Source organism: Hypomesus nipponensis, chromosome 2 (genome assembly GCF_054491055.1).
Source record: "Hypomesus nipponensis isolate SF chromosome 2, ASM5449105v1, whole genome shotgun sequence".
NCBI classification, from domain to species: domain Eukaryota; kingdom Metazoa; phylum Chordata; class Actinopteri; order Osmeriformes; family Osmeridae; genus Hypomesus; species Hypomesus nipponensis.
In genome coordinates, this window is record NC_140362.1 from 2025001 (window position 1) to 2047730 (window position 22730).

Consider the following 22730-nt stretch of genomic DNA (forward strand, 5'->3'; position numbering starts at 1 on the left):
GAAGGCTGACAAGGAGGGAAGACTCTCTCTGTCTCTCTCTCTCCCTGTCTCTGTCAGTGTCTTCTTTAACAACTCCACGCCTGTCATTCAGGTTCAGGCATTTGTACTGTTTCACGTTGACCTACTATATCTGTGTCTCTATCTTCTCTCTCTCTCTTCACCCTCCATGCTGACCTACTATCATCCTCTCTCCCCATCTCTCCCCCTCGCTCTCTCTCCCTCTATCTGTCTCTCTTTATCTCTCCCCTCCCCTCCTCTTTCTCTCTCTCCCTCTTTCCCTGTCCTTGTCTCTCCTTTCTCTCTCCATCTCTGTATTAATACTCTCTCAACCTATTAATAATGTGTTTGTTTAGCAGCTGCATTTATTTAAAACGACACGTTTGATTTGAACCTGCGATCTGCAGCCAAATGTTTTACCACTGAGCTATACCCATCCCCTTGTTCTACCACTGAGCTATACCCATCCCCATGTTCTACCACTGAGTTATACCCATCCCCATGTTCTACCACTGAGCTATACCCATCCCCATGTTCTACCACTGAGCTATACCCATCCCCTTGTTCTACCACTGAGTTATACCCATCCCCATGCTCTACCACTGAGCTATACCCATCCCCATGCTCTACCACTGAGCTATACCCATCCCCATGCTCTACCACTGAGCTATACCCATCCCCATGCTCTACCACTGAGTTATACCCATCCCCATGCTCTACCACTGAGCTATATCCATCCCCATGTTCTACCACTGAGCTATACCCATCCCCATGTTCTACCACTGAGCTATACCCATCCCCATGCTCTACCACTGAGCTATACCCATCCCCATGCTCTACCACTGAGCTATACCCACCCCCATGCTCTACCACTGAGCTATACCCATCCCCATGTTCTACCACTGAGCTATACCCATCCCCATGCTCTACCACTGAGTTATACCCATCCCCATGGCCACTCTGCCCACATCTACCCTGCTCATACTACTGCATTACCATGACTACCATGACAGGGGCGGGGTCAGTAGGTTACCATGTTCCGGAAGTTCTCAGTACACTCAGTGAAACAGACAGACAGGTCATGGAATGGTTGGAATGCAGGCTTATGCTTATTCTTTTTTAATATGCAGTTCTGTCTATTAATGTTTTGCAATTCATCCAAATTATTTAGATGTTGCGGCTGCAGAATGTATGCTAAATTAATAACATCATAAATGACACTATAAAGAGAGGAAACAAGTTTTGAAAGATTTTCTACAAACTCGCTTGAAACATGGTCAACAGGGTTAACATGGTCAATAGGACATGACATCACTTCCAGGTTGGGTTATGTTTAGGCTTAACACGGTCAATAGGACATGACATCACTTCCAGGTTGGGTTATGTTTAGGCTTAACACGGTCAATAGGATATGACATGGCTTCCAGGTCAAGATGGCTTCCTGCCACCTCTGACCCCTGCTTGTGTTGGTTCCTTCAGGACATGGAGGAGCACGTCACCTTCATCATCACCGTCCCCACTGCTCTGGCACTCTTCCTCAGCGTGTTTGTGCTGGTCTGCATCGAGTCCGTCTTCAAGAAGCTCCTACACATCTTCTCCCTGGCCATCTGGGCATGCCTGGTTGCCATGGGTTACCTCTTCATGTTCTTCGGGGGCATCCTCAGGCCCTGGGACCAGGTAAGGCGACCGTCACGACTTCCTGCCTCTGGACAGGTGTTTGACCTTGCGACCGTCACGACTTCCTGCCTCTGGACAGGTGTTTGACCTTGCGACCTTCATGACTTCCTGCCTCTGGACAGGTGTTTGACCTTGGCGATAGTTTATGCTGACCTTGTAACTTTAGTGTTAGCTAACACTACCTTTTGTTGACAGTTTGTATCTCTTTTCCATGGTTTCAAGGCCTGATATTGCATGCCTCGTCTTTGCCTAGGGGTATTACAGAGAGGGTCTTAATAGGAGAGAAGCCTGGGTGCTGTCTTTGTAATCTTATACAAAGAAACTGCAATGAAAGATGCTGCCTTGAAAGATACACTGAAAGATACTGCCTTAGTAGTATATACTACCACTGCTTTTGTGGCATATTCTTTTGTGTAAAGACCCTGCATCAACAGGTAAAATGCTGTCCATAAGCATATGTCAATCTGTGGTCAGTAAATAATTTGATGAGGATTTCCCTTTTGAACTGTGAAGATTTAAAATATAGATATTGAATACAAGGTTTACATAGCAATTCAAACCAACATTTTTTATCCAGTCAAACAATAAATTGTAACAGATTCTCAAAGTAAAAGGTAACAGCAAGAGAAGCCTGTAATTGGAGTCGTCCATGGTTTATTCATCAGACTCTAAAGCGCCAGTCCACCTCTTTCTGGAAGCAATTGTAAACATTGCATCATAATGTGTGAATATGAAGGGAAGGGTGTTAAGACGAACATTGTGAATAGGGAGGACGAGAAGATAGCAGTTCTGAAGGCCAGTATGTCATGTTCTTGGTTTGGATTAGGGTTGAGTGTTCAAGATAAACTTGCCTCAACCATTCGCACATCTCCAACCCTAACCCTTTGACGTTCAGAATTGCATGTTGTCAAAGCACTTTGTTCACAGGATGGTGTTTATTTGATTTGATAACAGATCGAGCTAAAAACTAACAAACAACAACAACAAACATTAAACGAATGTTCCCACATTCCCTTTTGTGTTCCTCTACAGCACATTGGCAGATATATTCATGCAGTCAGCAAAAAGTATTGATTTTAAACTTTCACAGAAGAAATGCAAAGGCTGTTTTAAGCATTTCACATTTCAAATATTCCTCACATAAAAAAAAAATCACAGCGAAAATCACAAAACAGTGCAAAACGTGGAATGAGCTCTAAAAACGTAATGATACAAATAGCGCCGCGGGCCAGGCTTGCACGGCCACGCTGGTACACCTCATCACGGCATCCTCTCTCGCGCGTCTACATATTGAGTACTCTTTCCATTTCCATTTGAAATCAATCGGATGCTTATCCGCTTCCCACAAAGCAGCTGTGTCTAGCTCAGCTTATCGGAGGCAACCAGGCTGCACCATGCTGAGCCTATCTGGGACCGTCTTCAGTCACACAACCAGACAAACGGGCGCATGGAAGCCCAAAGCCCGCGTCAGAGTTGGAGTTTAGGTCCCGGCACAGGTATAGCATCACACACCGCTGGGATTTTTTGTACATTTAATGTTTAGATCAGGGCAATATGGAAATAAACCGTGTTTTTTCCCCAAAACGAACCTTTGGTATTTCATATGTAGCTACAGCCCTTGTCACGTGGTCATAGACAAAACTGTTAAAAACCCAACAGGCACCGACAGGAAATTGTTGGTAGATTCATTTTAATCGTAATGTGTCAGTTCTCAGCAAACGTCATAAAATAAAGGGGTGATACAATGATAATTTTGGAGACAGTTTGTTTGACACACAGATGCGAACATGTCATGTCAACCTTTTCCCCCACCACCACTAGACAAGCTGTGTCCTGCTGAATGCGGAGCAGCTATGGCACCAGTACGTGTTCTGCTGTTTTAATAGCGACCCTGTGGAAACGATGACACGTTCATCATCAGAGAAAAATGGCAAATGCTTCTTTAGTATGAGGTCATCAGAACCCTATTATGAGATGGACTACACGAGGGTTCTGCATGTCAGCCAGCTATCACCTGCTGTGGTCTAACTGGCAGAAATCACTGACAGAGAGGGGAGAGAGGGGGCAGAGAGGGAGGGGGAAAGGGAGAGGGAGGGGAGAGAGGGGGCAGAGAGGGAGGGGGAAAGGGAGAGGGAGGGGAAAGAGGGAGGGGAGAGAGGGAGGGAGGGGGAGAGGGAGGAGGGAGGGGGAGAGAGGGAGGGAAAAGAGGGAGGGGAGGAGGGAGAGGGAGGGGAGAGAGGGAGGGGAAGAGGGAGGGGAGAGAGGGAGGAGGGAGGGGGAGAGAGGGAGGGAAAAGAGGGAGGGGAGGAGGGAGGGGGAGAGAAGGAGGGGGAGAGGGAGGGGAGAGAGTGAGAGTGGAGAGAGAAACATGGTGATATCGTCCTATCATGTTGCTGATCCCTCTGTCTGAAGGTGATGTCACCAGGACTACTCCAATTCCTCTTTACCACACGTTCACAAATGTACATGAACACAAACCTCTGCTTAATGTGTGTTCCTTACTCTTTTGTTCACGTTTTAATGGAAAATCCTATTCATCAAGAGATTTACGTGAAGGTAGGAATCAACTCAATAGACCAAGACCCTAACATACTAACCAGACACTAACTTATCCTTCCTACCTCATCAACCATAGTGGCTCAAACACTGAGAAGATTGGAGAGTATCTCTGTCGTGTCTCCCTAGTGATTAGAAATAAGAAACCATGCAGCAGAAAGGCCTTCAGAAACTGACACAAAGCACGACCACTTAATGGGTTCGAAGGTTCTTTTATTTACTGGATATGCTGCACTGAGGAGCACACTCTTGTGTTACTGCATTAGTGCTAAAAATAAAAGATAATTCACTCTGTATTCTTTCCGTGTAGTCACATAATTCAGTTACCCGCGTTGGATTTCAGTTATGGAGGCCAGGAACCAGAAAATATAATCTTGAACGTTAAATGATATTTGGCAGTAATTACAAAACCCTTCCATGGCATGAACAGGAACAACGTAACTTTGAGCTCCACATCTCAGCTCCAGGGACCATAGATAATGCCTGTGTGTCACTCAGCCTGAACACAGCTCTCATGTAAACACACTGGTAGCTCTTAGTGCTGTTAGAGGCCTTGGTGACCAGTAATGACTCTATTGTCTTCTAATGTAGACATCTAACAAAAGGCATGCATTCCTATTCCTTGACAATGACTTTGACAATGTCTGTGCAGACACAAAGAACCTTCCTCGCAGCACTGCCCCTGTTGCCTTGGTGTCCAGATATAATTAGTTTTTCTTTTTTAATTTGACTTTCTTTTGTGCTTTAATGACAGATTACCCAGGAGCTTTACATGTGTGAAAAATGTGCTCATTGTGATATATTTTCAAAATGGTAAAAAAAAATGTTTTAGCTGTAGCAAACCTTCTTGAATTAATTCTTCATATCTGTGTGTGTGTGCATGCTGATTACCTACCCTGTTGGAGCGTACTAATATCATTGAGCTATAACTATTCTCTGGTATATACATACACCCTTCAGCTTGATCAAATGAGCATTTGCAGAGGTATGTAGTTTTGTAGATTGGTACACACAAAGGTAACAGTGAAACAGTCATATTTCAATCATATTTATTTACACAGCACATTTAAAACGACAAACGTCAACGTGTTGTACAACGGGGCCGCAAATCGGGATGACTTGGCCCCCTCTGCTGGTGGTGCGGGATGGTTCATTCATGGATGAACTTCAGAATTTGCCGCCCCCCTCTTGATGCCGCCCTAGGTGGCTGCCTATGTCGCCTATGCCTAGGACCGGCCCTGACTCCACATGACATAGCCCACACAACTCCACATGACATAGCACACAACTCCACATGACATAACCCACACAACTCCACATGACATAGCACACACAACTCCACATGACATAGCACACACAACTCCACATGACATAGCACACATACACATACATACAGAAAGGTATTGTGTATCTAGTGTACGTAGGATTAAGGTTACTTGTGTCCAGTGTTGGGTGGGAGTTACCTGTTGTGAATCTATAGTTGAGTTGTGTTCGGGTTAACTGTTGTGAATATAGTTGTGTTAGGGTTAACTGTTGTGAATCTATAGTTGGGTGAGGTTGATGAGTGTGGACTTCTCAAGTATCACGTTGCGTAGCTGAGGCCAGTGAACCTGCATGGTGCGGTGAAACTGCATGGTGCAGCAAACCTGCATGGTGCAGCGAACCTGCATGGTGCAGCGAACTTGGCCAGCAAACCTGCATGGTGCCGCGAACCTGCATGGTGCAGCGAACCTGCGTGGTGCAGTGAACCTGCATGGTGCAGCGAACCTGCATGGTGCAGCGAACCTGCATGGTAAGGTGTCCTCTCTCCACAGGTGTCCTTCTTCCTGTTCATCGTGTTCGTGGTGTACACCATGCTGCCCTTCTCCATGCGGGGCGCGGTCCTGGCCAGCACCCTCACATCCTCCTCACACACGCTCGTGCTGGGCGCCTGTCTATCAGCCTCCTCCGACCACAGGGACTCTCTGCTCTGGCAGGTACGCAACACGCATGACATGGTCTACTGATTTCCTTTTCAGCAGCTTTCTGATTGGTCCAGGGGTTGTTCGTGATTTCCTGCTCGGCTCAACAGCTTTCTGATAGGTCCAGGGTTTGTTTTCTCACTGGTCGGTGCCGTCTACTCGGTTCGTTTCCTTGGGAACCAGTCGATAGAGCATTACGCAAACCGTGTTACGTGTTGGATTCTCCTTGAGACCTAATAATTCTGATGTGTTTATATACCAGATACTTCTATCGGCAGGGGGGGATTTGAACCTGCGACCTCTTGATCTGCAGTCTGTTGTAGCACATTTCGTGGCCTAATTATCTATCAGTAATATTTCTATCACAAGTCAAATGCTCTTCCGCTGAGCTACTATATATTGACCATTTTCTATCCACTGCATATCCATAGATACTTCACTGCTCAATGTTTTTGCCAATCTATATATATCAATATTTACGTGATTCCATTTCAGTTCAACATCAAGTGTTTGTCCTAGAACTGTTCGTATTTTAAGGCAGAACGGCAGCTGGTGTTCCAAATTCATAGAAACAGTCCGGACTGGTGGAAGAACGTGTGAGCGTGTCATGCTATTTCTGTCCCTGCTGTTGTTTAAGTGTCAAAGAAGCTTTGGTCTGAAGTGTGCTTCACACCTATCACTAAGAGCCTTTGACTCAGTCAGTCAGGCACAGGCTGATCCTAGGGGTGGCAGGGAGGTGGGGGGCAGGGTGCCAAAGACTTGCCACCTCAATCCCTCCATGCTAATATATATATATATATATATATATATATATATATATATATATATATATATATATATATTTTAACATGATAGTACATTTCTTTCAATAATATGAATATTATTGGCATTATTTAAATGTTATTATAATACATGATGGCATCAGGTGACACCTATCTGTCTGTCTGCCTGTCTGTCTGTCTCTGTCTGTCTGAGGATGGTTTAAAGGGCACCAGCTGCACAGGGAGGGGCACAGGGGCACTGCACCAGCTGCATAGGGAGGGGCACAGGGGCACTGCACCAGCTGCATAGGGAGGGACACAGGGGCACTGCACCAGCTGCATAGGGAGGGGCACAGGGGCACTGCACCAGCTGCATAGGGAGGGACACAGGGGCACTGCACCAGCTGCATAGGGAGGGGCACAGGGGCACTGCACCAGCTGCATAGGGAGGGGCACAGGGGCACTGCACCAGCTGCATAGGGAGGGACACAGGGGCACTGCACCAGCTGCATAGGGAGGGACACAGGGGCACTGCACCAGCTGCACAGGGAGGGGCACAGGGGCACTGCACCAGCTGCACAGGGAGGGGCATAGGGGCGTTGTTAGACATCCAGCTCTACTGTGGCACAGGCCCCTCATTAGAGATGCTCATCACTTTTTTAAAATGTTTTATCTTGTTCAAGTTTGGTGCATACAAGAAGTGTGCACCACAATATACTATACAAACTTCCCTTTCTTACCCCGGTATATGAACAGTTCAGGGACGTAAGTTTGATATCATCTTAGGCAGGGACTAATATAGTAAAAGCGAGCAAGCTATTTTTGAAATAATTTGCACACAAGAAACACTTCTTGTAATATAATACATTGGACTTGTTATGTTTGAGTCAAAATAAGAATCATGTTTTCTCCACTGATAGGGCACCCTAGAAGGGACTAGCAAACTGGGCCACGGTACAAGACCCTTTATCATGTTTTATCTACTATAGGGGCATCCAAGAAGGCACTTTTGCTAGTGTGGGGTCACCAGGAAGGGTGCACCAGGGGCCTTTTGAGCTTAACGTGCCTTCTGTTTGTTAATCTCTTAGATTTTGGCCAATATCATAATTTTCATCTGTGGGAACATAGCAGGAGCGTATCATAAACATCTGATGGAACTGGCCCTGAAACAGACCTACCACGACACATGCAACTGCATCAGGTCCCCTATCAAACTGGAGTTTGAAAAACGACAACAGGTAAGGCCATGGTTTATACTATTGCATGACTTAATTGGGCACCTCGTATAAATCATATTTTATACTTGCGATAATTTCGTCAGGACCACCCTTAGTATAAAGCCTCGAGGCTTATAATTCGCAAAGTATCTAAATGGACAATTTATTTCTCTCAAATGACAAAGAAAATTATAGATAAGAATGAAAATGAGGGTGACCAGACGTCCTCCTTTACCCGGACATGTCCTCTTTTCGAGACCTGGAAAATGCGTCCGGCAAGGATTCCAAAAGCGTCCGGGCTTTTGCATTGTCGGATATTTGTGTTTCTTTGGGTCTTTCACAAACTAGTTATTACGCCCTTAAAAGTTTTGGAAAGGGTATCTTCCTTAAGTTCCACCTTCCTTCGCAAGCTCTGACTGTAGAGAGATTTGTCATTGGTCGACCGCCTTCTCAGTGTTGCCAGATCGATAATTATCCTCCAAATACAATCACTTTGAACCTTTGGTATGATACTTTGCCATTTCGAATCTAGCAATACTCTGAGCAACTTATTGTTGCCTTTGTTATTAATATATGAGGACTGAAAAGTGTCTTAAGTGAAAAGTGAAAAGACACATTAAAGACATTAAACAACCAGTGAAAGCCACAGAAGCACTGGAAAAAAAGATTTGTTTTACATTTGCACTTTTGTTAAGGTTCAATAAATAAATGATCATATGGCCTTTGTCATTTGTGTCATTTCATTTGTGACATTTGTATGCATTCACATGGTCATGATTCTGCAATACACTACCCCGTCCCCTTTCACCAAATCTAATCTGGTCACCCTATGAAAATGCCGTTAATATTTGTCTCAGAAGTGTTCAAATAGATTTATGAGCTGTCCAAAACACACCACCGTCATCACATGAAATTACAGGAAGTGATGTTGACCTACTCAGGCTAGCAATTAACCTACTCAGCACTTAGCCGGCCAATAATCTGGCAACAACGAGACAGTACTTCTACTCATCATCGGAGGGTGAATTAGCTCCCTATTAAATCAAACGGATTTAGAGAACCACAGACCACTCAAAGTTATTTTCTGGCCACTATTCAATTACATTCAAATGATAAACAGCATGGAAAGAACTACTGCATTTCTGTCTACAATGATTTTCTCTTGTTAAAGCTCAAAGTAGGCCTATGTATTAATACTGTGTTGATTATGTATTAATTTAGCATGCTTTTATCCAAAGCAACAGAGCATTCGCAGGGCACATGCTCCAACCACTGAGCTTGAACGGTTCCTTGGTTTATTAGCACACGCTTCAGTATAATATGAAAATGAGAACGGTATGTAATTGCGTGTTATACGGATGACAAAATTGCATGCTGATGATTACAGCTAAACATGAGGGCAACAGTAATATTGGTAACTAGAAACTGCGCCAGGTTTTTTTTTTTTTTTTTAAGTCTTTCTTATTTTAATAGATACGCCTATCATCTCCAAACCCATTGTTTAAACTAATAGGCCTATCAATCATCGAAACGTTTGGAGAATGTTCATGGGTGTAGCCTACTTGTCTACATCTGACGGATCCCTGTTGATCACAAGGATCACCAGATCGATTCCCGTGTCAGCCAAAACTAAATAGCTTCAGTTGAATTTACTCATCCAGCCAACAATTACCATTTACAGTAAATATCGGACTGCCAGTGAAAGAGCCTGACTGAGGCGAACGACGGTAGGCTACTGTCCAACTGAGCTCACATTATCAATCAAAATACAATTTAAACCCCCCATGCAAGAAAGACTGGCTAGATGCAGCTCATATCTACGAACCTGTACGTTTGTGGTGTAGTTTTATCTAGTGAAATATTACATTACAAAGAGACTGCTAGTACGCGACCAGATACTGACTGACGCTAACTGCAATACCTCCTAACGGAAGTCACGATATAACTCAAAATACAACTTTTACACCCCAGGCAAGAACTCCGAGACGGTGGCTACAAAAAGCATATTAATATGTGTAAAACACAATCCTCTTGAACGTTCTTGGTGTGGTACAGAGTAAACTAGACTTCCGATGTGTGGATTAGCAAACTAGTATCTCCCAGAAGTTAACCATGACAAAACTGATGTTCGCTAGGTAATCGCGCGCGGATTTGTGACGTACTGAAGTCTCTGACTGTGGCTAGCTAGTTAGCTACTGTTAGCTTCACTTTTCACCACCAAAAACGTAAATTATGGCTAAACCATCAAAAGGAACGTTCGCGGAGATAGAAGCAATGCAATTGGGACCAAGACGAACATTTTGACACCGACTTTATCTATGTAATGCAAAAATTGATCTTATTTTAACGGTGGGAAAATAATTAATAAGATATATGAGAGAGATTGTGCCCTGCAAAGGCAAACACACCCAATAACAACGTTGATTTAATTATGTCTCTTTACAAAAGTAACACAAAACCAGTACAAAACAGCTGTTTCATTTGTATTAACATCTGGATTGCTCTGTCCAAGCTACACTACAATTGATTTGAAACATTTAGGCATGAAAGCATAATACACTAATAATAACAGCAATAATAAAAGTTCAGCACAGGATGTCAATAAATAACCATGCGGGTTTGGATCCTCTGCTATCTGAGTCATGAAGCATGTGCTGGTCTTGCTGCAGTGCAGTGGCAGCTTACAGCCAGGCCCTGATGAGGTAACCCAGTATTTGAGCTCAGTAAATCATATTGTCTGGACCCCTGAGAAAAGCCCTTGTGGCCCAAGGATGGACAGTCAGTTAATAACTGACCATTGCTATTCAACCATAGGTTTTATTAAAACTCTAAAAGGTGTGATTGATGTGGTCCTGTTGTGTTGTAGGAACGCCTCTTGCTGTCCTTGTTACCAGCTCACATTGCTCGAGTGATGAAGGCTGAGATCATCCAGAGGTTGCAAGGCCCAAACTTTGGCCAAGTGGAGAATGCTAACAACTTTCACAACTTGTATGTCCAACGGCACATCAACGTCAGGTCTGTGCCGAATGGAAATGTATCTGTAGTGTTTCTATAATCCTGTAAAAGTGGACAAAAACATTTTTCTCTACTATCATTTGAAATCATCTTTCTCTGTGTTTCAATGTCCTAGTATATTGTATGCTGATATAGTAGGCTTCACTCGTTTGGCTAGCGACTGTTCCCCCGGAGAGCTGGTCCACATGCTTAATGAACTTTTTGGCAAATTTGATCAGATTGCCAAGGTAAACACCTCCTCACAAAGTCTCAGTAAAACTTTGCCAGCACATCCACATGCATGAGCAGTCAGGCACAGTCATGGACCATCATGAGTTAGCATTGTGCACATCCAATATCACTTTAAATCAATGTTTACTACGTTTTTTGACATTTTAACAGAATAATTGATTGAATCTGACCGTTTAAAAGTTTTATAACTGTGTTTCCAAAGGAAAATGAATGCATGAGGATAAAAATTCTGGGAGACTGCTATTACTGTGTGTCTGGCCTGCCAGAGTCCCTTCCAAATCATGCCAAGAACTGTGTCAAAATGGGCCTTGACATGTGTGAAGCTATAAAGTAAGTACACACCATTATCTCTGGGTTTTTTGCTCTCTGGGGCCAGTAATAAGCCTGATGTGATGGCATTATTACTGTATGTGTATATTAGCAAGTCTACATGAGCACTAACAACAAGAGAAGAAACTGTTAAAATATTGTTCCCAGCCCAAAGTCACTGCATCTAGGAATCATCTTGTTGTTTTAGTTTTCTTTGGTAACTAATCAAACCTTGACATAGATCGTATCGTATCGTCATGATTATTGTACATGATTCATGGCTTGTGGAATGGAAATCCGAAAAAAGGGAATCAGTATTAAGATTATTGCACACTGAACGTGTGTAAACATGTTTGGTTTATCACTGACCAGCGTGTAACATGTTTGATTTATCACTGAGCATTTGGAACATGTTTGGTTTATCACTGAGCATGTGTAACATGTTTGGTTTATCACTGAGCATGTGTAACATGTTTGGTTTTTCACAGAAAAGTGCGAGATGCTACAGGAGTGGACATCAACATGCGTGTCGGAGTGCATTCTGGGAACGTCCTGTGTGGCGTCATCGGCCTTCAGAAATGGCAATATGATGTCTGGTCACATGACGTCACATTGGCCAATCATATGGAGGCTGGCGGAGTTCCAGGGTAAGCAAAGCTATACTGAAGTGAATTAAATGTTGATTGTTTATACTTTATCTCTACAGTAACACTGCATAGCCCCTTATTAGGAATTTATCTTGAGATACTTGGTTCCCTACACAACCTGACTGTTGCCCAAAATAAGGACAAAGTAATGGTCACTACAACAGTTCTTGAAGTGGAGTGCATGGTGTGTTCACCCCGTGGGCTCCTGTGACTCAGAACAACAACAAGATTTGTTCACCGTTTTACAATTTTTTGTTTTTATTAACTAAAAGATTTGGGTAGAATAAACACAATTCAAAGGAGATAGAAGTCTCAATATTTTTCTTTAGTTTCTCTCTCCGAATTTAATAGCTAGTTTACTTGAAGCTCTTATTGTGTTATTGTGTTCATAAAGTGTCTGTTGTGAGTGTGTGTCCTGTGCTGTGCATTTTGATATTTTCTTTGCTTTTTTAATCTCAACTGAAGCCAATGACACATTTCCAGAAACAGATAACAAAGTTGATCAAATCTAATCTTGTACACCGGGCTGGCAAGAAGGGGCCTTCCTTATGCATGCTATCTCAGTAGCAGAGTAAGGACTGTTCTGTTGCCTGTCAGGAGAGTCCACATCACCTCGGTGACGCTGGAGCACCTCAAGGGGGCGTACCTGGTGGAGGACGGTGAGGGGCAGGAGAGAGACCCCTACCTCAAGGAGCACAGGGTCATCACCCATCTGGTCATCAACCCCAAGGTAGTCAACCACCTCCAAGCCAGGGTTCTGGAGGTTTTCAACAAGTACCATAACAAATTAAAGTTAGTATTAAAATGACGCACAACTTAACGTGGGGAAGTGACAGAAGGTGTGGCTTCTCTTCCTGTGTGGATGAGCAGGTGGAGCGGCGCAGCCCCCAGCACCAGTACCGGCCGCGCCACGCCCCCGACGGGGCCAAGATGAGGGCGTCCGTGCGGATGACGCGCTACCTGGAGTCCTGGGGCGCTGCCAAGCCCTTTGCTAACCTGCACCACCGCGACAGCATGACCAACGACAACGGCAAGATCAACACGGCTGTAAGTGGCGTGGCACGTACTTCCTTGTGCTATTTAATCTTTTGTGTTAAACATATGTTTAGTTATGTTGTGTTATGTTCATTTTATGTGTAATTATATTCAACGTAAAAGTAAATGACTTAATTAGTTGTTCGACTGTGACAACTAAAATGTGTCACAGTCGCGGTGCAACAAAAAACGAGACACAAGTTTAAATCCTGCCGGGGCCCTTTGTTGCATGTCTTTCTCTCTCTCTCTCTCTCTCTCTCTCTCTCTCTCTCTCTCTCTCTCTCTCTCTCTCTCTCTCTCTCTCTCTCTCTCTCTCTCTCTCTCTCTCTCTCTCTCTCTCTCTCTCTCTCTCTCTCTCTCTCTCTCTCTCTCTCTCTCTCTCTCTCTCTCTCTCTTGCCTTTCCCGTCACAATTCACTTAAAACTGTCCAATGAAGCAGGAAAATGCTCCCCAAAAGTTTTGAAAAAAATAGAAAAGGAGACGTGCTTCAAACTGTTCTGTGTTCTCTTGGCTCCAGGACGTGCCCTTGGGCCAGTACCATTTCCAGAGGAGATCTGAGAGGTAAGAGCCATGTATATCTCTGGGTGTTAGGATACATGGATTGGGTTAGGGTTACTATGAGAATGGTTTACAGGCACATGTATTTAAATTAAACATGTTACGTTTAAATAAATATTGTATTTAACAATTTCCAACATAATTGTTTTGAACAATTACTGTTGTCAGTGCTTCTCCAGTGTTTCAGTTACCATGTTTTGACTTCAATCTTTCTACAGTGTTTTTAATCTCTGAAAACAGGCTAATCCATACCGGATTACACACAAAACATATCCTATTACCCCAAGAAGTTTGGTACTCATGTCTTTATGTGCTTAATCTTAATCTGAATTCTTTGAAGCTCGCTGTGGGTGACATGGCCAATTTATAACCAGACATCAAAGTCACACCAACACAGATGGTTTAAATAACCCAAAAATGGGTCACTGTCCAAAGGATTTGTGGTGCTCACTTTAAATGGATTTACGGGCAATTCATTCAGGTACTTCACTGTTTACAATATGTCATTAATTACTGCATTTTCTTATTATTATCCTGCTATTAAGAACCAAATCTCAAAAGAAGAGATTTGAAGAAGAATTCAATGAGAGGATGATTCGAACTTTTGATGGAATTAATTCCCAAAAGTAAGTGAGTTAAAAATGGAGGTTTCATTACTGGAGGGGAAGCTGTGTTGAGGTGTTTCCTAACGCCCTGTCCAAACACCTGTGTGTTTCAGACAATGGCTCAAATCAGAGGACATTCAGAGAATATCATTATTCTTTCACAACAAGGTGTTGGAGAAAGAGGTAAGATGTCACATTTGATATTTTCAGATATTTTCAGTGTTCTGGATGGGTTCAGAACACTGTATTGCCTATTTGACACATCCTTGTCTTAATAAAAAATAAAAAAAACATAAAACAACATTTAGTTGTAGATGCTGTCTTAGACTGTGTTTCTTTCCTCTCCTGCAGTACAGAGCGACTACTTTACCTGCTTTTAAGTACTATGTTACATGTGCTTTTTTCATCTTCGTCTGCATCTTTATCGTTCAAATTCTGGTCTTGCCAAAGTAAGTGTGATTTAAACACTATCTCTGCTATTCCACTAACATCCTTATATGAACCCGCAGTTTAAAGTTTATTCCCGACAAAACTCATTAAAGAGCTAAGTTTCTGCCATGGTGTCTTCAGATCCATCTTTACCTTTCTTTGGTTGATGGTGTGAATTGACATATCTCTCTCTCTCTTTCCCTCCCTCTCTCTCTCTCTCTCTCTCTCTCTTTCTCTCCCTCCCTCCCTCCCTCCCTCCCTCCCTCCCTCCCTCCCTCCCTCCCTCCCTCCCTCCCTCCCTCCCTCCCTCCCTCCCTCCCTCCCTCCCTCCCTCTCTCTCTCCCTCCCTCCCTCCCTCCCTCCCTCCCTCCCTCCCTCCCTCCCTCCCTCCCTCTCCCTCCCTCCCTCCCTCCCTCCCTCCCTCCCTCCCTCCCTCCCTCCCTCCCTCCCTCCCTCCCTCCCTCCCTCCCTCCCTCCCTCTCTCTCTCTCTCTCTCTCTCTCTCTCTCTCTCTCTCTCTCTCTCTCTCTCTCTCTCTCTCTCTCTCTCTCTCTCTCTCTCTCTCTCTCTCTCTCTCTCTCTCTACAGAACCGCAGTCCTGGGGTTGTCCTTTGGGACGGCTTTTGTTTTTCTGTCCCTGATTCTGCTGGTATGTTTTACTGGCCATTTTATGGTGAGTAGGAAACTGCGGCCATCTCAAATATTTTTCCAAAGCGTACTTTGGTGTAAAACAACATAGACCTGTTTTCCGATCACCGAGGAGCCTTAATGCAAACACAATCATGTCATCCTCATCCACGAACAGTATAATGATAAAGATTGTGGGAACAGCTGGATCTAAAATTAGGACTACATTAGTAACAAACTAAACTAAAATATGTTTCTTGATCATTCTTATATTCCTGTATGTTAGCTTGGTGCACTGGCTTGGAGATGGTTCAGTAATTGTCAGTAATTGCTGATTGTGACACCCTCCTCTCCCTTCTGTCTCACCACGCGCCAAGCTCATTATTTGTAGTAGTGCGGCAAAAAAAGACAAATAGGCATCTGTTTCAGAACGACAGTAGAAAGAGCACAGCTTCCTGTGTGGAAATCCTGTCAATTTTCTGGAATCAAAATAACAGAATATTTCGTCCCAGCCACAATGAGTATGCAACTTTATTGCTAGGTCTGTCAAATGCATGTCTATCAAAACCCCATGATAGCCCTTTACTGTTGCAATGATGGAACAACGACAAGAACAGCCTTTGTGGTGGCAAAACACAAGCCTGTGTTGAAAGCCTCAAGAATCCTTGATGTCACTGAGGAAGTGCTTTGACATCAAATTTTCTCATTTCTGGCCGTGTCATGTTCAAGAATGACACTTTTTATGGGGGGGTGGGTCTGAATATTCTGTTCTTGTTACTTCCTTAGCATTGCAGTAAAAGTGCCTCCATTTCCTGGCTTTGGCTTCTGAGGTCATCTAGCATCATCGCTAACAAGCCATGGCTCCGTATCAGCCTGACCATGACCACCACGGTCCTGATCCTGGGGATGTCTGTCTTCAACATGGTGAGCTGCACGGCTGCAAAGGAAAACGCTTCATTCAGTCTCTTTCTGTTTAGTCACACTGATTACACCAGATCTGAATAGAGACATTGGCTGGCTCCCAAAACCCATGATGCCACACAGCGTAGTGTGCCAGAAAAACAGTATGTCTAAACACTATGTTTGTGTACTTGGAGACAAAAATACCCGGACGTCCTAATATATCCAATAGCATTTTGCAGAATGCGAGCCAGCGTGCTTTGCTGGCTGTTCAGACCCACAACCAGTGGAAGAAGAGTCAACTGGGAAGACAGCTGTACAATAGCACATCAGTCTGACCATGCCTGCCGCAGTTTAAGACACAGTTATATGAGCAAGTAGGATGGTCTAATTGTGTGCATACTGCATGCAATATGTACTTTGTAAAGCGGGCTGCAGCGCGTACTAAAAGGATGCGATTTGGGACGCAGCCTTTAGTCCATCTCTAAGCTTCAGTACCTTAAACCCTACGTTCAGCAGAAACAACTTGGAATATACCTGCAAGTACCAATGGCAGAATCTTCCTGATGTTCGCAAACCAGTTCAGAATTGACATGACAGAGGAGCAATGGCTTATTTTAAGTTATGGAAGTTAAGTGTACAGAAGTTTTCTCCCAAATTGTCACTGTAGAAACAATTCCGTCACACAGCCGTGACGGGTTGTTGAGACGTTTCCGTTTCCTGTGGGCTTCAAGGCCTGATGGGGTCTGAAGGACATTAGCTTGAAAGTGACCAGTTTGAGGTGTGGTCTGCAGCGCCACCTGTGCTCTGATCAGGTCTGTGCTTTTTGACAAATGTAAATCTTTGTAGTCTCTTGTGTCAGTGTGACAAAGAAGAAGAGAAAGGAGAAGAAAAAAAGAAGTTACAATCAATCATTGCTCCAATTGCCTTGAGATGTTGTGTACATGTGTGAGATAAATGTCTCCACCATGTGAACTTTGAAATGGTTTACAAACATCGGGAGAAATCTGCCTTTGCTGCTTGCAGCTATTTAGATTTTATTATTTGATCTGTATGAGTCTGTATACATGTAACACATCACATGCTTTCAGGCCATGTGAGGGTCCCGCCTCACAATTGTGACCCGTTCAAACATTTGTGTTGCGTTCACTGATTATTGGCTGCATGGGTGGTTGATATGATGCTGGCTTTATATTAAAGGTGTGATTCTTTAGATGTTGACCTTTGACCTTTACTGCAGTTCTTCCTGGACAATGACATGATGGCTCCAGTTGCGGTTTACAATTCAACCAATGAGACGATGTTTTACAAGAACGGACAACCAATCATGGTTAATGACAAGAATTATTTCTACCTTCCAGTAAGTCACTGCCAGTGTCCTCTGTCACAAATAAATGATCGTCTGTTTGGTGGAGCACAGAATGGAAACAGCGTGGATGAGGTGACGCTCTTTTCCCCACCAGTACTTCATCTATAGCTGCATCCTGGGCTTGATATCCTGTTCTGTTTTCCTGAGGATCAACTACGAGCTGAAAATGGTCATCATGTTAACAGCTGTCGTTGTGTACAACATCATCATCCTTCAGACCCATGGCTTCCTCCTAGATGAGTACAGCAAGTTCCTCTACAAGGCAGATGTTCTGGACAGGTGAGCTCCTTCTTCAAGGGTACAAGTTTAGAGCTACCACAGTACAGTAACTTCTTAGGCTGTTTGGTGATTGTCAATTACAATCAGATAGTTTGACAACTTTGCCCAAATCATGACTACGGTGTGACAACCATTTCAAATGAGCTCGAACCTACAAACGCAACTGATAAACAAATAAATAATCATAACCAGGAAATGCATTTCCTACAAAGAACATCTTATTCCATATATTTGATTTGTTGAGGGAGGATGGCATTGAACCCTGAGCTGTTCTAATGACATGGTATGTCAAAGCACATGCAGATTCCTGTCTCCCAGAAGGGACAGTCATGTCTGAAAGGTGAGCCATTCAGAAGACATTCATTTATCTCCCCGTTTTAAATAGCTGGTCAACAGGTGGTCTTATTAGTGGTTGTGGTGTTCTGTGCGTGTTCTGGTCTTGGTGAGGCCTTTAGCTGCTGGTGGAGCTGTATGGTTACTAGTCATTAGTTAGGAGCTTAATAATGTACCTACATTTTGATAGGATTCTTCCAACCACTAAACTAGCTTCTCTACTAGAATGATGCAGATTGGAAAAAAGAATTGGTGAAGGGGATGATTGTGTTAAATACAATCTATTATTAATCTACTACGGAGACATGCTTCCATTTGTACATTTTTTAAAACTGAAGAAGTCTGAGTGCGTTTCCCAGGGACAGTGGTAAGGAACGCTGAGGACACAGATGTTGTGTGACGCACAAGGTTATATTACACGCCCTGGTTCTGACCCTTTTGTGTCCGGTTCTGATCCTTGGAGGCCGGGAGTTCTGAAGAACCTGAAGACGATGGGCTCCTTCTCCCTCCTCATCTTCTTCATCACCCTGCTGGTGCTCGCCAGACAGGTACGTCACATGCTCTATTTAGCAACCCTCCCCCCCCCTCCCCCCCCCTCCCCCCTCCCCCCCGCGCCGTCACAGACTGGATGTCATCGACTACAGATACTTGCTGTCTTTTGTGCTCTATTTTTACATTCTAATTTTGGTTAAGGCTTTGTTGTTTTGACATTAAGGTTTCCTCCAGATTTCTAAGATTTGTAACTCAAGGTATATTTAATAATAGCTACCTTTCCAAATATGATCATTTAATAGTTTCATCTAAAAGCTGAAAACATACTGTAGCTAAATGTCAGAAAGAGATCATTCTTGCATCATTATGGATAGTGTTGGATAGGACTCATAAAACTGAAAAGTGTACCTCCAGAAAGATAATCCATCTTCGAATCTCCTCTACTGTAGATCTGGATCTGATTATAGCTCAAGGGGGGTATGAGTATCGCTCAGTGGTTTGAGCGTTTGACTCTATATCATATCAACAGCTCCTAGATTCAAATCCTGCCTTCATGTTGCTCTGAATAACAGGGTCTGCAAAATAAATATATTCTCATTATTATAAACTGTGTGAACTCGTGTAAAGGGGTCCATTATCATCTGACACTGCACAAGACACATGATTTAACAGCTTGTCTATATAGTTAAACTTTAAAGGAGTCTGTAATTTGGCATACATGGAATAGCAGGTGAATACATATCAGAAAAGTACTTTCTTTCTCCGCTCCTCTCTCCCCTCTCCTCTCGCTCCTGCTAATCTTTTCTAACAAATGAACAGAAGGAACGGTTGTGTCACAACGGTTGCTCGCTAGTCTGGTTAGGAGAGTTGGAGAGTTGTTGATAAGCGACCCCTTTGCTCTGCTGCTGTGGTGTGCACTAACCGAGCTGCTGTCATGAGCTTCAGTCTCTTCTCTTGTCCTCTTGTAACAGAATGAATATTACTGTAGGTTGGACTTCCTGTGGAAGAACAAGTTCAAGAGAGAGTGTGAGGAGATCGAGACGATGGAGAACCTCAACAGGGTTCTGCTGGAGAACGTCCTACCCGCCCACGTCGCGGAACACTTCCTGGCGCGCAACTGGAAGAACGAGGTGAGGGAAGATGGTGCCGGAATGACTTTGCAACGACCACTTTTTATAAACACTGCTTTGGCCAGCAACACCACTGAAAATGTAGCAGTTCGATATGGATGTCTTCATATTATGTGTCTTTACAATTTTGATGCCTTTGTATTTTCAGGATTTGTATCATCAGTCATATGACCTGGTGTGCGTCCTGTTTGCCTCCATCCCGGACTTCAAGGAGTTTTACACTGAGTCAGATGTTAATAAGGAAGGCTTGGAATGCCTCAGATTACTCAATGAGATCATTGCAGATTTTGATGAGGTAAACTAATCCATGTGTATTCATGTGTTTTTTTTTGTAATTATCAAAGGACATAATCGATTAGTAACCTTTCAGAGAACTTTGTTTCAGTTGCTGTCCAAGCCCAAGTTCAGCGGTGTGGAGAAGATCAAGACCATCGGAAGCACGTACATGGCTGCCACTGGACTGAACGCATCAGCAGGACCCGAACACACACAGGTAACCTCCATCAGCAGGACCTGAACACACACAGGTAACCTCCATCAGCAGGACCTGAACACACACAGGTAACCTCCATCAGCAGGAGCTGAACACACACAGGTAACCTCCATCAGCAGGACCTGAACACACACAGGTAACCTCCATCAGCAGGACCTGAACACACACAGGTAACCTCCATCATTAGGACCTGAACACACACAGGTAACCTCCATCTCAATTAGGACACCAATTGGTTAATACACTAGTTAGCAAAATAGTTGAAATCCTAGGATGTTAAAATGCTAGGTTCACCTGCTGATGAAAAATTTAATACATGCATGTATTGTTCATGATCCTTAATTTCCTTGAAAAGTTTAGAAAACAAATAAGATCCTTACTTCAAGGTGTAGTTGTGTTTGTTCCAGGATGACAGACAGTATATGCACATTGGTACCATGGTGGAGTTTGCCTTTGCCTTGGTGGGCAAGCTTGACGTCATCAACAAGCATTCCTTCAACGACTTCAAACTAAGAGTTGGTGAGCATCACACACATGGTTTAACGATGGGGATCATAATAGCTCAGTGGTTAGAGTGTTTTTACTGCAGATCAAGGGGTCACAGGTTCGACACCCACTATACGTCGCTCTTGATTTAAGCGGCTACTAAATGAACATGTTATTGTTATAATGACAGTATTAAAGCATGTTAATTAAGTACCCTGGAATCAAAAACTATAGTGAACCATAGCAGTAAAACATGTTACATAAGCATGACTGTCTGATGGATCAGGATAGGTGTAGCTTAGTGGTTAGAGCACCTGACTACAAGGTTTAAGTCCCCCCCGTACGTCGCTTGATGAAAGGGCGGGCTAAATGAACACATTCTGTCTCCCTCAGGTATCAACCACGGGCCGGTCATCGCAGGAGTTATCGGAGCCCAGAAACCCCAGTATGACATCTGGGGGAACACGGTGAATGTAGCCAGTAGGATGGACAGCACCGGGGTCCTGGGCAAAATACAGGTGACTGACTACCTGCCCGATATGTCCCTGATATGAAACCTGCATCGTTATTGACCTACTTTATACATTCGGTTTCTTTAAGCTCATTACAGATAGTTTGTAGGCTTTTCTCGACCAGTTTCTCACAGAACGTTTTCGTGATGATGTATTTCCTAAGATATACACCCCAAGAATGTTTGGTGTCAGTGCACAGTTTGAATTCACTTCAGAGTAACTAATGATTAGTGAAGTAAACGCCTGTAACAATCAGCCTGTAACCAGCATTTAAGTTTTAGTGAGGTTAAAGACAGCCAGTACATAGTCTGGGAGGGTGTAGCTCAGCGGCTGCTAATCAAAAGATTGCAGGTTCGAATCCCCCGTACGTCTCGTTGGATGAAAGCCTCCGCTGAGTGAACATGTTCATGCTACGAGACAAATAGCTCTGTCTGGCTCTTCACTAACGGAGGGACAGAGATCATTTGCCTTCAGGGCTTTAGAGCGTTAGCAATCTGGAGACTGGAGAGGGTTTAGCCAACACCTTGACATCACAATAACCAGTTCAGACACAGCGGTCCTGGTAAAGCCTCCCTGAGGCATGAAGGTCAGAGGACGGAGTAGGGAAAAACAAACATGACACAGCCAATAGGTGCTATTACAGGCTGGCAGATACGTCCTTGAACTGTGGCTGTCGTCAGAACCCAACTCCCTTACAGCAGGAACACGCATATGAACGGACACTAGGACATGATACATGATCAGATGGTAAGGTCCTAGCTGCTGTACTGGTTGTGATGAACGTCAGCATGTGTATGACACGCGTTCCACACGCGCGCCCCCTGCAGGTGACGGAGGAGACGGGCCGGGTCCTGCGGGCGCTGGGCTACACCTGCTCCTGCAGAGGAGTCATTAACGTGAAGGGGAAAGGAGATCTGAAGACCTACTACGTCCACACGGAGATGAGCCGCTCGCTCTCTCAGGGGAACCTCATGCCCTGAGACGCCGCCTCGTGTCCGCAGCCTCGTGTCCACAGCCTCACGGCCTCATCGCCTCACGGCCCCACAGCACGCCATGGCAACTGGCCCCGCGGAGCCAGCAGTGAAGAGAGACTGTGTTTGTTCCTGTCGGTC

The 22730-nt window shown here is 44.1% G+C and overlaps 1 protein-coding gene across 1 annotated transcript in view; it reads left to right on the forward strand.

Annotated features, from left to right (window-relative positions):
- Nucleotides 1–22613, forward strand: part of LOC146300357 (adenylate cyclase type 2-like) — a 29707-nt gene extending 7094 nt beyond the window's left edge. Inside the window, exons 4-27 of the mRNA XM_084706515.1 lie at nucleotides 1477–1674; nucleotides 6045–6206; nucleotides 8041–8190; nucleotides 11036–11184; nucleotides 11300–11411; nucleotides 11618–11745; nucleotides 12213–12371; nucleotides 12969–13101; nucleotides 13248–13418; nucleotides 13924–13967; nucleotides 14510–14590; nucleotides 14683–14752; nucleotides 14921–15018; nucleotides 15586–15670; nucleotides 16411–16548; nucleotides 17765–17884; nucleotides 17988–18172; nucleotides 18969–19053; nucleotides 19969–20127; nucleotides 20276–20422; nucleotides 20513–20620; nucleotides 21028–21139; nucleotides 21500–21624; nucleotides 22446–22613. Coding sequence (XP_084562641.1) covers nucleotides 1477–1674; nucleotides 6045–6206; nucleotides 8041–8190; nucleotides 11036–11184; nucleotides 11300–11411; nucleotides 11618–11745; nucleotides 12213–12371; nucleotides 12969–13101; nucleotides 13248–13418; nucleotides 13924–13967; nucleotides 14510–14590; nucleotides 14683–14752; nucleotides 14921–15018; nucleotides 15586–15670; nucleotides 16411–16548; nucleotides 17765–17884; nucleotides 17988–18172; nucleotides 18969–19053; nucleotides 19969–20127; nucleotides 20276–20422; nucleotides 20513–20620; nucleotides 21028–21139; nucleotides 21500–21624; nucleotides 22446–22598 — 3072 coding nt within the window. The 3' untranslated portion in view covers nucleotides 22599–22613. The remainder of the gene's footprint in view (nucleotides 1–1476; nucleotides 1675–6044; nucleotides 6207–8040; nucleotides 8191–11035; nucleotides 11185–11299; nucleotides 11412–11617; nucleotides 11746–12212; nucleotides 12372–12968; nucleotides 13102–13247; nucleotides 13419–13923; nucleotides 13968–14509; nucleotides 14591–14682; nucleotides 14753–14920; nucleotides 15019–15585; nucleotides 15671–16410; nucleotides 16549–17764; nucleotides 17885–17987; nucleotides 18173–18968; nucleotides 19054–19968; nucleotides 20128–20275; nucleotides 20423–20512; nucleotides 20621–21027; nucleotides 21140–21499; nucleotides 21625–22445) is intronic.
- Nucleotides 22614–22730: the final 117 nt, after the last annotated feature.